The 18,316-nt window shown below is 41.8% G+C and overlaps 1 protein-coding gene across 2 annotated transcripts; it reads left to right on the forward strand.

Moving 5' to 3' along the window:
• The first annotated feature begins 7,189 nt into the window (after positions 1–7,189).
• On the forward strand, positions 7,190–13,621 carry LOC138750462 (uncharacterized). Of its 2 annotated transcripts, none has more exons than XM_069912521.1 (2): positions 7,190–12,917; positions 13,023–13,621. In XM_069912521.1, exons 1-2 carry the CDS (start codon positions 12,570–12,572, stop codon positions 13,437–13,439), a joined length of 765 nt encoding a protein of 254 aa, XP_069768622.1. In that variant the 5' UTR covers positions 7,190–12,569; the 3' UTR covers positions 13,440–13,621. Both variants share the same exon structure in this region; 1 of them encodes a protein (XP_069768622.1).
• Positions 13,622–18,316: the final 4,695 nt, after the last annotated feature.

Here is an 18,316-nt window from a genome sequence, read left to right on the forward strand (position 1 = left end):
TCAACAAATGGAACATTAACATAACCCAACAAACATATTTTTGGATCCATTAAATATCCCTTTGAAACAAATCCCTCAAAAATTTTATAATTTCCTCACAAAAATGCTTAATTTTCTTTCACGACCAAACTGAATGTACAAAAGTAACTTTCTGCTCTCTACATCTAAAACAGAAATCTGTTAAACTGAATCCATATCTCTTCAATTTCTCAGGGGTTGAATATAATTGATGCAAAAAATTCTAATTGACCATAGTATACCTCACATTAATTAACTTGGTAACACCGTCAACACACAGTTTTGACCATTCCTCCCATGTCAAAATAATATTTAATTCTTTCCCATTTGTCTTTTTCCATTTTCTCCTGCAACAACCTATACATATCAGAAATAAAGCATTTTTCACCTTTATCTGCAATTAATAATTCAAATTTCTTTTGACCTGGTAAATTTATTTCCTTCCCATAATTCTTCTTTAAATAATCTCAAAGTTGGTAATAAACAAAGAATTTGATGCAATACCATATCTTTCCTGCAACCTTTTAAATGAACAAAACCTCACTGCTTCAAAACAATCTATTACATTCACTAATCCTTTAATTTCCCAATCTTTTAAGTAAGGATTCTATCATGAAAAGGGAATTAATTTATTCTGATATAATGGTGATCTTATCGAAACTATTCCGATAGAATCAAGAATTAAATTGCGATTTTACCAAATATTCATTATATGTCGAAAAACGGATAATTTAAATTCTTGTAACAATAAAGGATTCCATTTATAAATGAAATGATTAATATTATTTTCCAAAATCTGAGCCATCTTTATCTTTGCCCACCTAGGAGATTGTTGATTATCAAATAACCAATTAATAAACTTCATCGGTGCCACCTCATAATAATTATAAAAACAATGTAATTGCAAACCACCCAATTTATAATGCCAAGTCCATTTTTGGAAAGAAACCCTCGATAATTTACCTTTCCATAAGAATAACCCAACTATGCAAGGAATAGATTGAAAAAAGTATTGTGCTCGAGCATAAATGTTCATCTTTATGCAATTCACTCTTCCTATTAAGGTCAGTGGTAAATCTTTCCACTTATCTAAATCAATTTTAACCTTATTTAATAAAGGTACATAATGCAAAATAAATAATTCATGATCATTTTTATTTACAACTATTCCTAAATATTTAATTTTATTTGACCATCTAAATTTAGTAATTTGTCTACAATCCATAAAATCTTCTTCTGCTATTGGTAAAACCTCACTCTTTTCCCAATTAATCTCATATCCTGATAATTTACCATACTTATTCAACAAGTCCTGTGATAATTTTAGTGAAGTTTTTGGATTAGTTAAATATACAAAAACATCATGTGTAAATAAGCTAATTTTATTTTCATTTTCTCTCACTTTAAGTCCTCTAACACCAAAATCATGTCAAACAGCCTGAGCTAAAGGTTCTGTCACCAAAGCAAGTAAAGCAGGTGAAAGAGGAAAACCCTGTCTTGTAGAACAAGATAAATTAAAAGATTTTGAAATCTCACCATTCGTTATTACCCTTGTCGTAAGTTCTGCATATAAAGCCCTAACACAACCCCTAAAAAATGGAACAAAATTAAATTTTTCCAATACTTTAAACAAAAACTTCCACTCAACTCGATCAAATGCCTTCTCAGCATCCAAAGATATATCCGTTGGTTGATTATCTTGTTGTTTTTAGCATTAATTAATGAAATCAATTTAACTATATTATCTGATGACAATTTAACTACATTGTCTTTGACAAACCCTACCTGATTGTTACGTAAAAAAATTTGGCAAATAATTCACTAACCTATTATCTGAAACTTTTGACACCAATCTATAATCAACATTTAATAATGATATCGGTCTGTAAGGTGACACTTTTAAAGAGTTCCTTTCTTTTTTTAGGTATAACTGTAATCAATGCTTTTGAGAAAGATTCTGGAAATACATCCATTTTAGTTGCTTGTTTCAAAACATCTTTATATAATGGAAATAATAAATCATTAAATTTTTTATAAAACACCACCTTAAATCCATCCTCTCCAGGAGATTTCCCATCAGGCATCGATTGCAAAGCTTCTCTCAATTCTAATTCAGTAAATAAAATATCTAAATTCTTTACCTCAAATTCATTCAACACTGGCAAATTTAAACTAGATAAAAATAAATCAATTTGATCCATTTTTTGATAACCCTCTGACATATATAAATTTTCATTAAATTTTAAAAATTCATCAGTATTCATTTATGTAATTTCTCCATTCTTCCTAATAGCATTAATTGTCCTTGATACTTGCTCAGTTTTATGTTGCCATGCCAAACCATATGCACTCTTTCTCCCAATTGATAATAACATTGTTTAGACTCCAACATCATTTTCTCATATTTATACGTTTGTAAATTATAACGTAATTTCACTTTAGATAAATTTATCCTTTCATCCTCTGTATAATTTTTTTAAATTTTTTTCTCCAAGCCTTCGATTTCCTTTTCCAAATTTAAACTTACGAATAAATAGTTTTTTTCTCTCTTAGTTGTATCGCTAATAATTTGTCCCCTCAAATATGCTTTTAAAGCATCCCACAAAATAAATTTACTTTGAACTGAATTTTCTTTCATTTGTAAATAAAAAATAATTTGATCTCTCATCTACTAAATGAAATCTGGTCTCTTCAATAACTTTTCATTAAACCTCCATCGATAAGCTGTCTCAGTTAATTCAGTCCCTAAACATTTAATGAAGGATATGAGAATAACCTACTTTTATATTCTGCAAAATTAAATCTACTTGTAAATGCACAGAAATCAAAAATACATTTATTCTAGAGAAAGAATTATGCCGAACTGAATAAAGTGAATAATCTTTCTCAGTTGGATTTAATTTCCTCCAAATTTCCACTAAATTTAAATCCTCCATCATCTTAAACAGTCTTTTTGCCATTTTAGTTCTTTCAACAATTTTTGGAGATTTGTCCAACAAGGGATCCAAACAACAGTTAAAATCTACTCCGACTAACACATTCCCATATGCCTGATTCGAATTTAAAAATGTCCCTGAAAAAAATGTCTGATCATCTTCATTTGGTGCATAAACATACATTAAAGTCCAACTTTCAGAAAAAAAATCTTCCAATTAACAATCAGTACTCTTCCAACATTATCAAAAAAAAATCCACAGCAAAAAGTTTATTTTTATTAACTAATATCACCACGCCTCTAGTTTTAGAGTTTAATGAAGAAAAAATTACATATCCTGACCAATCTCTCTTCAACTTCAAATGTTCTTTTTCTGTCAAATGAGTCCTTTGCAAAAATACAATATCTACTTTTAGCTTCTTTAAATTTTTATTTTTTCTGCCTTTTTCTCCTTTGATTGTAATTCAAAAGATACATTTTTACGTATCAAAATAGCTACATCTTTAGCCTTAGAATTAAATGAAGAATATACATGCCCAACCCAGTTCCTTTTTAATTTCACGCTTTCCTTCACATTCAAATGTGTTTCTTGTAAAAAAGCAATATCAATTTTCATTTTCTTAATATATGCCAAGACCCGCTTACGTTTAACCTAACTATTTAATCCTCGAACATTAAAAGTAGCAAACCTCAACTTTGACATATCTACTATTATTACTAAGTACCAATAATATCTTTATATAAAAACTCAAATTAATGTATATAGGCCCTCCAATAAAAAAAATACAAATTAAAAACTAAAAAAAAATTAAAAATAAAAAAAATTTAAAAATAAAGAAAAAGGAAAAAAAAAGAAAACCCACCACCCCCAAAAAAAACTACCAAAAAGTAGTAATCCCCTAAACAAAAATTGGGTGTGGGTCACCCACCAGTGGCTGATGACTAGTAAAGAAAGTCCAAATCTCTCCTTGCCCAGCCAAACAGTCAGTAACATCAAAATATTATAAGAACAAAAGAAAAAATAGAATAAGAAAATTCTTTTAACCCAAAAGACTCCAATCTTGAAAATCCCATTTCAGAAGTTGGACTCTTTCCATTCCTGTTTTTTTCCCATTTTTGCCATTTCTTCCTTTTCCAGAGCTACCAAAGTTTTCTTTAGGAGATAATGCTGGACTATGTCTTTGTCCTCTTATATCTGGCCATGAGTCAGCAAAAATCATTGCTTCACAATCAGTTTCAAAAAACCAAAATTGATAGACTCCGTAAAACACCTTCAACACTGCAGGGTAACGAAAAGTAGACTTATAACCTTTATGTCACAAAACTTCTTTAACTGGATTGAATCGACGTCGACCTGATGCATTTCCAACAATGGAGACATTTTCCTGTGTGCTCCCTCCATTGAAATCAAAAGGCTTTCTACTTCTTGGGAACACTCACCTTCTTCCGGGGAATGGGTAATTCCAGCGCCATCCTTCATTTGGTAGCAATAGATTTTTTTTCAGCCCGCACAGGAAATCTTTGGGGTCTAGGCAATGAAGAAATTGAGCCAGGGGCTGTTTCAGGTCATCTAGTCCCCAGATCCTCAGCACTTCGAAAATGTATATTCTTATGAACTTGAGGTTTAATCTTTTTACCATTAGTGGCCATAATAATTGCTTGATACTTTAAACTAAAATTTAAAAAGTTTAAACTTGAAAACAAAGGGTTAAAAAACAGGTATTTAAAAATCTGGCCAGAGAGGTCGAGATTACATGTCTAGACTCTACGCTATCTTGCCACGATCCCTACTTTTAGCTTCTTAATATAATCTATCACACATTGCCTTTTTATTGGGTGATTTAAACCCTTAACATTAACAATTGTAAAACTTAAATTACTTATTACAACTTACACAATGGCACCCAATCTTTCACAATTAACTTAAACAAAAACCCTCAACCAACAATAAAAAACACTAGACCCCCCCCTGAAAAAACTGCAACACACTCGAGACACATACCCCAGACACATACCCCAACAATCACACACCTCCCACACACACACCCTACACACAACCCCCAACACACATCCCCAGACACACATTCCACACATACAAGCCCCGACTCACACCCCCCACAATCACACACCTCCCACATGCACACCCCACACACACATACACATCCCAGGAACACACCCTCACGCTCACAAACTCCCACACATACACTCTGCGCACACACACACATATCCCCCATACACATACTCCCCCCCACACACAACCTCTGAGAGATATACACAAACACCCTTCGACACTCATACACACCTTCCACACCCTCACTCCACAAACACCCAATGCACCCACAGTCCCCTTCCCACACACCACACCTACACATATACCCCGACGCACAACCCAGAAACACCGCCCACATACACCCCTCACACACACTTTTACACATGACCACCTCCCACACACAACTCACAAAATCAACTCCCAGCCACACATCCCACACGTAAACGCACACTCACACTCACCCGATACAACCCCTGGACAGATAAACCTCCCACACACATACCCGTACACACATCCTCTCACACTCAGTCCCCCCCACACACACCCACCCACACCCCATATACCTCTCACACACACCCCCAAACACACACACACCTTCACACTTGACCACCTCCCACACACAACCAAAACAAAATCAACACCCACCTACACACACACATACACGCACACTCACACAATACAACCCTACACATCTGCCCCAAAAAACATGGCCCCAATGGATATCCCCCACTCACTCCCCACATACACACCCCACACAATCATAATCCTACAGACTTCCCCACAAAAACAATAACATACCCATCCCACACACACCCAACACAAACCACACACACACCCATTCATAGACCTCCACCCATCCCCCAAACACATACCCCACATACACACCCAGCACATGGATGCCCCTCCATATTCACCACCGCATTCACACCCCTGCACACACAACCCACGCACAAACCCATTCCCAATCATGCCCCCTACACACTCTCTCCCTCGCATGCACTGCCACACTTATTTCTCCGCACACACACCCTTCACACCCTTGACACAAACATTGCCAGACAAATCCCACCATGCACACGCACGAAAGCGACCCTGCACAAACACCTTCCCACACAAGTCCCTCACACATGCACTCCCACTCACATGGCCCTACACACACATCCCGAACCACATACCCCTACACACACACACAAGCCATAAATACGCCCACACACACACTCCCTCATACAACCCCCTCACACACAAACCCGCAAATCGACCCACCCACACCACCCCACACATATTTCCCCCACACTCATGCGCTCACACACAGACACACACACATTCCCTCCACGTATATCACACACACACACACACACACACACACACCAACCCTCCATATGCAAACCCCACACAAGCCACACATCCCATACCCACACACACACTCTCTATATTCAAATCCCACACACACACAAACCCCACTCATAAACACCACACAAGCACAAAACCCCTAACACACACAAACTCACACACAAAAACACCACACAAACACAAACAACCCCCACACTCAAATCCACCCCACACACTAACCCACCACACACACTAACCCACCACACATACACACCATACTCACATCCCCAAACATCAGAGACTTACCCAAATTCCCCACACACACAAACCCCAAAATAGCGCCCATGGTGGAAGTGAGGGCATTGGTGCAGTCGCTGACCCATGGGGAGGTGTGGGTGAGGGCATTGGTGCCATCGCTGATGGTGGGGATGGTGCCGTCGCTGATGGAGGGAGGGGGGTTGGTGCCGTCGCTGATGGAGGGAGGGGGTGTGGTGCCTTCGCTGATGGAGGGAGGGGGGTTGGTGCTGTCGCTGATGGAGGGAGGGGGCTGGTGCCTTCGCTGATGGAGGGAGGGGGGTTGGTGCTGTCGCTGATGGAGGGAGGTGGATTGGTGCCATCGCTGATGGAGGGAGGGGGGTTGGTGCCATCGCTGATGGAGGGAGGGAGGTTGGTGCCATCGCTGATGGAGGGAGGGGGGTGGTGCCATCGCTGATGGAAGGAGGGGGGGTGGTGCCATCGCTGATGGAGGGAGGGAGGTTGGTGCCATCGCTGATGGAGGGAGGGAGGTTGGTGCCATCGCTGATGGAAGGAGGGGGGTGGTGCCATCGCTGATGGAGGGAGGGAGGTCGGTGCCATCGCTGATGGAGGGAGGGAGGTTGGTGCCATCGCTGATGTGTCAAGGGGTGCAAGATGACGTCATCATTGACAAGTATGGGGATGGAAGTAGCGCTGACAAGCGGGGTGGGGGCGCATGCAATGCTTGCCATGTCCTATATACGTTGGTGCCCCACACAGACACTGACACACACACTCACCCTGCCACACACACCCACTCACACATACACACCCCCACACACACCCCAAACCCACACCCCTCACACACTCCCCATACACCCATCCCCCACAAACTCACACCCCTCACAACCACACACACACCCCTCACACACACCACACATAACCCACACCCACACCCCTCATACACACACCCTCACACATGCCCCACAACACACACCCCTCCACACCATCTCTCCACCCATCCCACACGCTCTCACCCCCCACCCACACATCCACACACTCAGACACCCCCACACTGCCCCCTACACATATTCTCACAAACACACATCTACACACACTTCCCACACACACCCATCCCTCACACACACACCACATTAACACACCATACACACACCCACCCCCACACACCCCACTCCCCACACACCCACTCCCCACAAACACACATCCCTCACAAACACACACCACACATAACCCACACACACTGCCACACACATACCCCACAACACACACCCCTCCACAACAGCCACCCACCCATCTCACACACACTCTCACCCCCCACCCACACACTCAGACACCCCCACACAGCCCCTACACTTATCTTCACAAACACTCATCTACACACATTTCCCACACACACCCCTCTCGCACCCATCACTCACACACACACACCCCACACTAACACACTATACACACACCCACCTCCCACATACCCCACTCCCTACACATCCACCCTCCACAAACACACATCCCTCACAAACACACACCACACATAACCCACACCCACACCCCTCATACACACACCCTCACACATGCCCCACAACACACACCCCTCCACACCATCTCTCCACCCATCCCACACACTCTCACCCCCCACCCACACATCCACACACTCAGACACCCCCACACTGCCCCCTACACATATTCTCACAAACACACATGTACACACACTTCCCACACACACCCATCCCTCACACACACACACCACATTAACACACCTTACACACACCCACCCCCACACACCGCACTCCCTACACATCCACCCCCCACAAACACACATCCCTCACAAACACACACCACACATAACCCACACACATACCCCTCATACACACTCCCACACACATACCCCACAACACACTCCCCTCCACACCCCCATCCACCCATCCCACACACTCTCACCCCCCATCCACACACTCAGACACCCCCACACAGCCCCCTACACTAATCCTCACATACAACCCACACACTCCCACTTACACACACACCACACACACCTCTCACACACACCCACAAACACACTTCCCACACACTCAGACACCTTCCACACTGACTCCACACAACACACAGACCACACACAATTCCCACACACACCCCACACACCCACATACTTACACACACTTCCCACACACACTCCCACTTACACACACACCCCACATCCCCACACTTACCAAACACTCACCCCACACAAACCTCTCACATCCACTTCCCACACACTCAATCCACACACTCAGACAACTCCCACAGTGACCCCACACACACACACACATCCACACTCCAATAGATCTCTTTTCTCCCTCTCCCCTTAATCCCGTCTCCGAACCAGATTCTTGTATTTAAAGTAGACTTTGTTCCTAGACGAATATAATATGGGTCTGGAAGTAGGGATTTAGAATGAAAGGTTCTGAAAATCGTTCAGGATAGGTCCCCCCAATTATTTCGGGGCAAATTGGAAGATGTTCTTTTATATCAGCGACATGTTCTATCAGTGAGATAATTTTGTCGAGTTCCTTCCATTTGACGTCGATGTTGTGCTTTGTACAAATGTCTGCATATATTTGTTCACTTATGGAAAATGGAAAGAAGGAAATGCACACACGCACACATACCCACTCCCACACCCTCCCACACGCACACATACATACACACAACCTCCCTCACACCCCTTCTTACACACGCCCACACACATACCTACCCAAAAGGACCCAAGCACATACACTCCACACATATCCACCACACAATCCTACCCACACACCCCACACACAACCCCTCACCCATTCCCTCCATAACCCCACATGCAGACCCCAAACACACACCCCAATCCCACAAAACTCCAGACACACATCCCAATGATTTTGGGGCAAATTGGAAGATGTGCTTTTCTATCAGGGACGTGTTCCATAAGTGAGTTAATTTTGTCGAGTTCCTTCCATTTGACGTCGATGTTGTGCTTTGTGCAAATGTTCTGTATATATTTGATCGTTGATATATTTGTTCACTGTTCTGTATATATTCTGTATATATTGTATATATTCTGTATATACTTTTTCACTGTAAACAAAAGCCCCACATATCTGCACACACACCCTCACACACACACCCTCCCCCACACCCCTTCTTACACACGCCCACACACATTCCCACCCACAAGCAACCATGCACATATAACCCACACACATCCACCGCACAATCTCACCCACACACACCACACACATCCACTCACACGTTCCATCCAACACCCCAATACCCGAACATGCAGTCCACAAACACACACACAATTCCACACAACTCCACACACACATCCCAAATCCCACACACAACCCCAACTCTTTCGGGGCAAATTGGTAGATGTGCTTTTATATCAGGGACGTGTTCGATAAGTGAGATAATTTTGTCGAGTTCTTTTCATTTGACGTCGATGTTGTGCTTTGTACATATGTTCTGTATATATTTGATCGTTGATATATTTGTATATATTTGTTCACTCTTCTGTATATATTGTAAATATTCTGTATATACTTTTTCACTGTAAATAAAACCCCCACATACATGCACGCACACACACACTACCACACTCACCCAAATGCCAACAGACACTCCCACTCCCTCACACACACACACACACACACACACACACACACACACACACACACACACACACACTGTCCCTCACACCCCTTCTTACACACGCCACATGCTCACACATATACCCACCCACAAGCACCCATGCACTTATACCCCACACACATCCACTACACAATCTTAAAAAATCAAACAAAAGATGAGAAACATTAAATCGGACCGACCCGACAGGACGGAGGAACTAAGGTCGTTTGGAATCAGCAGATGCGATAGAATCGGCAATCTCCGTCAGGCCGAGGGACCTTGAAACACCAAACAAGTACAAACTAAACTGGATGAGAGGGTCCTTGCAGAGAAATGGATTGGAGTCAATCCACAGGACCCTCAGAGCAACAGAGAGGATCACTGGAGTCTCCCTCTTCCCCATCAGTGTGATCTAGCAGGATCCTTGTCTGAAGAGGCCATGCCAAATCCTGGAGAAGCCCTTTGACCCTGCCCACAGCATCTCTCAGCTGCTCCCATCAAGGAAGAGAAAGGAGGATCAGAACCAGCATCAGCAGGATGAAGAACAGCTTCTGTGCAGGGGTCGGGAGAAGGTTGAAGCACCAAAGGAACTGCTCCCACTCACCATCCGAGTGCAAACAGAGAGCGCATGTAAAATGTTCAATGATGGGAATGTATGGACATGATACTAAGGGCTGAAAGAGACTTGGAACAGGGTTTTTTGTGGTCGATCATTTATTACGAATAAAGTCTTACACGAAAGGGCAAGAAGCAGCTAAGGTTGTTCTTTCCACACAGATCTACTGTTAGTCCTCTAATTCTATGGGAACTGTCGCAGGGTTGTAGCTCCCAGTTGTTGGGATAGGCTGACACAAAGTGGTAGGTCCAGGTACTAATGAGGATGCCATCAGATGGTTCCCCACCCCCCACTCTCTCCCCACCACCACTGCCAACATCAGTTCTTTGTATTACAAATAAAGATGAGTGAAACACAGAAGTCTGCAGACGCTGTGATTATAATTACAAACACACTGACATGCTGAAGGAACTCAGCTATTCTTTCCAGCATTCAGGCCTGAGCCCTTCTTCAAGGAATAAACAGAATAACCCAGAAGCAGGAAATCTCAGAAAGGCTCAGAATTCTGGTTAGGGGACAAATCCAGCCCAACAAAAGGTGTTAATTGGATGTGATAGGGATGAGGTTTTTCATAGCAGGCCGAGCGACCATGTGGTCAGGCGGGCCGAATCGCTGTCCCAGTCAGTTGGTACAAGATGGCATAGGCCCCCCTTCCCTTCTCATGAGAAGCATGCATTTGGTGACACATGTTGCCTGGGAGATGTCGCCACATCCTGGTTGCAGCAACTCCGCAACGCACTGACATCACTCCCCTAGACCAGCGCACCCCAGAGAGGAATGAGGTCGTCCCCTAAAAGCAGCACGAGAGGTTCATATAAAGGCAGTTACTGGTTCACTTCATGCTGTGTGGAGGTGCTTCATTTCAGTAGCACCACCTTTTGCAGTCACGACAAGACCATGAACAGGCTGTCAGCAAGAGAATGGGATGGGGAATTGAAGCAGGTGGCCACTGGGAGATCCCCACTCTTGTGGCGGACATGGAGAAGTTTGTATTTATAGGATAGCTATAAATTCCGATGAAAATACAACCAGTATAGGTTTTACTCACTCACAGGCTTCCAGAGTGGGTGAGAAAATACAAGTCTTTAGGCCAGCAAATCTTCCAGACAGGGTTCAATGATCAATTCTTCCCAACAGGGTCCCAACCTCCAAAAGGCAGCCCATTCATATATTGGTTTCCCGCCCAAACACAGCTGATTGAGTCTATTACCTATCAGATGTGAATTGTCAAAAGCTACAGTAAGCGTTCAGTAACCTTAACAACACCTTCCAGTGCCAGCTTGAAATTGTTTCTGCTCAGAGGTTTTGCCCACCATTGTTCACAGACGAAGGTGAATGATGCTTGTCAGTGACACATGGGTCTCTCTGGAGGTTGAACTGATCCCAGGGCACTGAGTTCTGGAGAAATGACCACACCAAATTTGATGTTGCTGAATGGAGGAAACACTTTCGTATGTCGCATGGCACCTTTCACTTCGTGCTGGAACTCTAAGAACCTCACCTGAAGCCGCATAGACCAGGCGCAGCAACCATGGAGCCGGGATTTCGATTAGCTGTGGCTCTGCGCTGGTATGCCACCCCTTGTGAGTATCGATCCATCAGTCCCATCTTTGGAATAGGCATCAGCACCGTGTGCATGGTGGTGCAGGTGGTGACGGCCGCCTTGACGAAGTTCCTCGGTAAACGTCTCATGTCCCTGCCCATTGGAACACGTCTCCAGGAGACCAATGACAGCTTGGTGCAAAGGGGATACCCAATGTGTGCCGGTGCCATTGATGGATCACATATTCCCATTATTGCCCCCAGCTTGCATGCTGCAGCCTACTACAATCGCAAAGGCTGGCATTCAATGGTTCTGCAAGCGGTGGTCGACCACAGATTCTGGTGAGCTAAGCCTTTATTGGTCTTTATCACATCACATCTCAATGTCTATCACTTCACTGTGCTTTCCATTCACGTTACAGCTTCTCAGATGTGTTTGTTGGCCGGGCAGTACCCATGATGCCCGAGTGCTTACCAACTCTCCTCTGTATAGAAAGGAAGAGGACCAGGGCGGATACCACTTCCCACCTGACGTGAGTGTTCACCCTACAAAGCTCCATGTGTCAATCTTATGTATGCTTATTGTGTCAACGGTCATGTGTATGAATTAACAACATTCTCCATTGTTGTGCCTGCAGGTGTCCAAGGATGTTAATGGAGTGGAGGTTCCAGCGCATCTTGTGGGTGATCTGGCATATCCACTACGAAATTGGCTGATGAAGGGATTCACACAGCACCAAGGACTGGATCTGGATCAGCAAAGATTTAACAAGGCCCTTAATTCTGCAAGGATAGTGGTGGAACATGCATATTGCCGTCTAAATGGCTGCCGGTGGTGCCTGTCCAACCGTCTGGATATCTCTACCACCTTAGTCCCAGGTGTTGTGTTTGCTCGCTGTGTCCTGCACAATATATGTGAGATTAACAAGGAATACTTTCTGTCAGAGTGGACGTTGGTTGAAGCAGATGGTCCTGCACCCATTAGCACAGATTGTCACAATCAGCAGGCCCATGGGCACCAGGCCATCCATTCTGCCATTTTGTCCATCCTGTAAGGGTATGACCCTGCCACCTAGCTCCTAATTTCCACAACTTGTTCCCCCCTCCACCCTCCCCACCCAATGCGACAACATGAGCCTACTGCCTGGCATGTTATGTGTTCTCGTGAAGTAATGGTTGCATATAAATGAGACTTGTGTGCTTGTCAAAAATGTAATAAAAAACATTTTTTGAGAAATCTTATTGCTTCATAAATATCTGAGTTCGATATAGCAATGTAAACATTTCACATTATGTTTAAACTAGATGTAAACCATGGAACGGACAAATCACATTGCAAATACACTCCACACTTGAACACCGCAGAACAAAAACAAAAATGGTAAACACAACAAACACCTCCACCCGGCACCACAGCATTTCTGTGTTGTGCCGATTATACCTCTCGGAGGAGGGTTACCAAGTTCATTTGGCAGGCGCATCCTGCGCATTCAGGTGGCCTTCCGGCAGCTCATATTGCCATTATATGCGGCTTTACAAGTGGGGCATTTGGCCACCTGAAAGTGCCTTTTCTAAGAGTTCCTGTATCTGGCTCATTCCTTGAAGAAGGGCTCAGGACTGAAATGTTGGGAATATATCTTGATCTCCTATGGACACTGAAAATCCGGGCTGAGCTCCTCCAGCTTAACGGTGGGTTTTTAAGCACCACATTTAGATGCACATCTCAAGACAAGGCCACAAAAATGTGCCACCTGGGAAAATTGCATAACAGGGGCATCTTGTGGTTCCACTTGGCTGCTTCTTACATTATTTGGCCAGGACTTTCTTTGCAAATTTCCCAACACCTATTCTGTGTTTTCTCCAGCCTGTCAATTCAAATACACTTGTTTTCTTACTTCTCCAGTTCTTGGTTTCTCTGCTTCCTGACCTGCTTTTTCCAGCAGTTTTGTATAACTTATATTCCAGCAGTTGTTGTGGTTGAACTTTTACTGATTTAATGAATTGTTTTCATCAGAATCTAAATGTGCTTGAGTCCACGGTCAGCCATGTAAGCATTGAAATGGGTGGCCACTGGGAGATCCACCCTGTTGCAGCAGACAGAGTTGAAGTGCATTAAATGCACCCAATGATTTGGTCACTGCAGCCACCAGTTAAAAAATTCAAGAGGTTCTGCAGTCTGTGTGTCAAGAATCCCTCTGTACCTCTGTTTTTAGTGGGAATCCTTCAACCCTGAAGTTGTGCTCTCTCGTCCTTGACTCCTCTAACATGGGAGATAATTTTACCACATCTACTGTATCCAGGCTTCTCAACATTCGAAGTGCTTCTTAGGACCCCTACCACTCATCATTCTTCTGAACACCAAGGAGTATAGTCCAAGATCCATCAAACCTTCCTCATATATTAATCCTTTCATTCCAGGAATCATTCTTGTGAATCTTCTGCAATGCCAGCACATCCTTTCTTCAATAAGGAGCCCAAAACTCTCTCCGCTACTGCAGGTGCTGCCTTGCCAGTGCCTTCTTAAGCCTCAACATCACATCCCTGCTCTTATATCCTATTATTTGCGATATGAATACCAACATTCCAATCAGCTGATTGACCACCAACATGGAAGTTAACCTATGGGGCATCCTGCACGGCGATGCCAAGGTCCATCTCCCCCAGAATTTTGAATGTTCACCCTATGCAATAATAATCTGCCCTTTTATTCCTTCTCCCAAAGTTCATGACCAGACATTTTCCTACTTTGGAATTCACTGGCCTCTTCTTTTTCCATTCTCCTAATCTATCTGTCTCTCTGCAGCCTTGCTGTTTTCTCCCAGCTACCTGCTGCTCTGTAACGGGTGAAGAAAAAGAGATGGCCCCCAGAATTGTTTCCCAGCATTTCTGCACACCTGCAGAAAGCCACATAACACAGCAATTGCCTTCTGGTCATTCCCCCTGATAGTACAGATTCTAACACCAATGTGTATCTGTCCAGAGTGTACTGTAGGATGACTGTGATTGGCTGAGAGTGTAGCCACACCTACTGGCAGGCCTTAAAGGATTTCTCCTAGCCAGACCAGGTCATTCTGGACTGGTCGACCCACTTATGATATGCTCCAGTCTTTTAGTTAATAAAAGTCTTGGTTTGGATCAACAAGTGTTTGGTTCTTTCGACGCACTCTGCAATGTTCCCCCTTCCTGCACCTTTGCTCTCTGAGATGTGTCACCAGCAGTGTCCTTTCCTTCTGTTCCTCAAAATAGATACTTTATTTTCATATTTCAATATGTGCGCAACTCGGAGTTCACAATATTAGCCAAGAGCTGTTAAAATTCCCGGGAAAACATTGCAAATTATAAAATCTTCTCAAACAATGAAAAACCATGTACAAAAGTGAAAACAGTGACTCCTGGTGGGCCAGGTAAAAACTATCGGGAGATACATAAAAAGGTGCCTTTTTAGAATCTTTTTCTGCTCATGTAGAGAGGGTTTTGAAGGTTAATTGGAAACTATTTTCAGAGGCTTGGACTTGGATGAATTTGTACGGACTGAATGAAGATGATGTTCACTTTGTTCCTGATGCATTTTTATATTTGAATCAATCAATGAGAATATTATGGTTGGAGGAGATTTTAATTGTTGTTTGGATCCGTTGTTGATTAAATCTCGAAAAATTGTGAAAAAAAAACAAAATGGCGAAAAGAATAACTGAGTTGATGGGGGATTTAAATTTAGTGGAAATATGGGAACAGAGGAATCCGACCGAAAAGGATTTTTCCTTTTATTCTGCACGTCATGATTCGGTTTCAAGAATAGTTTTTTTTGGTATCAGCCCATTTGCAGGGTCGAATCAGACAGGCTGAGTATAAGAGTAGGATTCTGTCAGATCACTCATTATTGTTAATTTCACGTAGTATCGCAGAGATGGTGGAAACCTGTTATTGTTGGTGATTTAATGAAATGTTGTTAAAAAAAACCTGAAATTATTACGCTTGTAAGAGATCAGATTAGGTTTTTTTAGAAACGAATAAGGGATCAGTTCAAAGTAATTTTATGTTATGGGATACTTTAAAAAAGATATTTACGAGGTCAAACTATTACTTACACAGCAAAAGTGAAGAAACAATATATAGCAGAAATTCAGGACTTAGAGAAAGAAATTGCAACATTAGAGAAGACATTTCAGAAAAATTCAACTGAGGATAATAAAATACAGTTGTCCAAATTGAAGCTTTGTTATAATACAATTGTGAAAAAATAATTCAATGATGGAAACAGCTCTACTATGAGTTGAGGGACAGAGCACATACGGTTTTAACTTAGCAATTGGAAACTGAACAAGTGCCTAGAATGCAGTTAGGAGAAATTCAGAGATAACATAAACCACAGGATATTAATGATGAATTTTGTACATTTTATCGGGACTTTATCTGAAGGGAATTCGGATATGGAGCAGATTGATTGTTTTTTGTCAAATTTAAATTTACCTTTATTAGAGGAAGAGGATATTAAGACTTTGGATGGTTCATTTACTGATTTGGAACTTAAGGAGGCGTTACAATCTATGCCAAGTGGAAAATCACCTGGAGAAGATGGATTTACATTGGAATTTTAGAGAAATTTTTATGATTTGTTATTTCCGGAATATTCTGATGTACTGAAGCTCGCCACTGATACAGGTTTATTTCCAGAATCGTTTTCAAGGGCATTAATAACACTCATCCCAAAGAAAGACAGAGATCCATTAAAAGTTGTGTCATACAGACTAATATTAATAAATAATAATATTGAATGTAGATTACAAAATTGTAGCAAAGGTTTTAGCAAACAGATTGGCTAACCTTTTACCGCAATTAGTACATGTGGATCAAGCAGGATTTATCAAGGACAGGTATTCAGCTGATAATATTACTAAATTAATTACAATAATTAATGCTTCAAGACAACTCAACCAGACAATGATATTAGCGCTAGACGTGGAAACGGCTTTCCACAGTGTGGAGTGGAATTTTTATTTAAGGTGTTAGAAAAATATAAATTTGGACCACTCTTTACCAGTTGGGTTAAGGCATTATATACTAATACTCCTGCTCGGGTGGTGACAAATGGACAGATTTTGCAGGCATTCAATTTGTTTAGATCCACTAGACAGGGTCGTCCGCTGTCACTAGCCTTATTTGCATTAGTTATAGAACCAAGCAATTAGGCAAGAAATGAATATTAAGGGAATTACAATTGGTGGGCAAGAGTATAAAATTAATCTGTTTGCAGATGATGTGTTGATATATTTGTCTCAACCTAAGAATTCTTTCGAACCATTACAAAATTTGTTGAAAAGATACGGGGTAATGTCAGGCTATAAAGTAAAGTGAGATATTACTAATATCAGATGGAGATTATTCAGATTGTAAACAACTTATGAAGTTTAAATGGTCAAATAAAATTATTTGGGCATAATAATGGATAAAGAGTATCAAAATTTATACAGCTTAAATTATGTACCATTATTAAATAAGATTAAGTTTGATTTAAATAGATGGAAGGAGTCACTGTTAACACGGGTAAATTGTATTAAAATGAGTATATATCCACGCATTCAGTATTTGTTTCAATCTATTCTGAGTGTTATACCGGGAAAGTTCTTTCAGGAATTAAATAAAGCAGATTGTTTCTTTCTATGGAAAGGTAAGTTGTCTAGAGTCTCTATGCAAAAGTTGACATGGAGGTATGTTTTGGGAGGTCATCAATTCCACATTTTCAAAATTATTATCAAGTAGCACAATTAAAGTTTATGAATAGATTGTTTGATATTGACCAACCTCCGATGTGGGTGAATGTGGAGATGGATCAAATACAAGAAAGAACAATACATTATTTTATATATAAATGGAATCCTCTGCTTTTGCAGTAGTATCAACTGACAGTATTGAAACATTTGATAGGAGAATG

The sequence above is a fragment of the Narcine bancroftii genome, unplaced genomic scaffold (genome assembly GCF_036971445.1).
Source record: "Narcine bancroftii isolate sNarBan1 unplaced genomic scaffold, sNarBan1.hap1 Scaffold_152, whole genome shotgun sequence".
NCBI lineage: Eukaryota > Metazoa > Chordata > Chondrichthyes > Torpediniformes > Narcinidae > Narcine > Narcine bancroftii.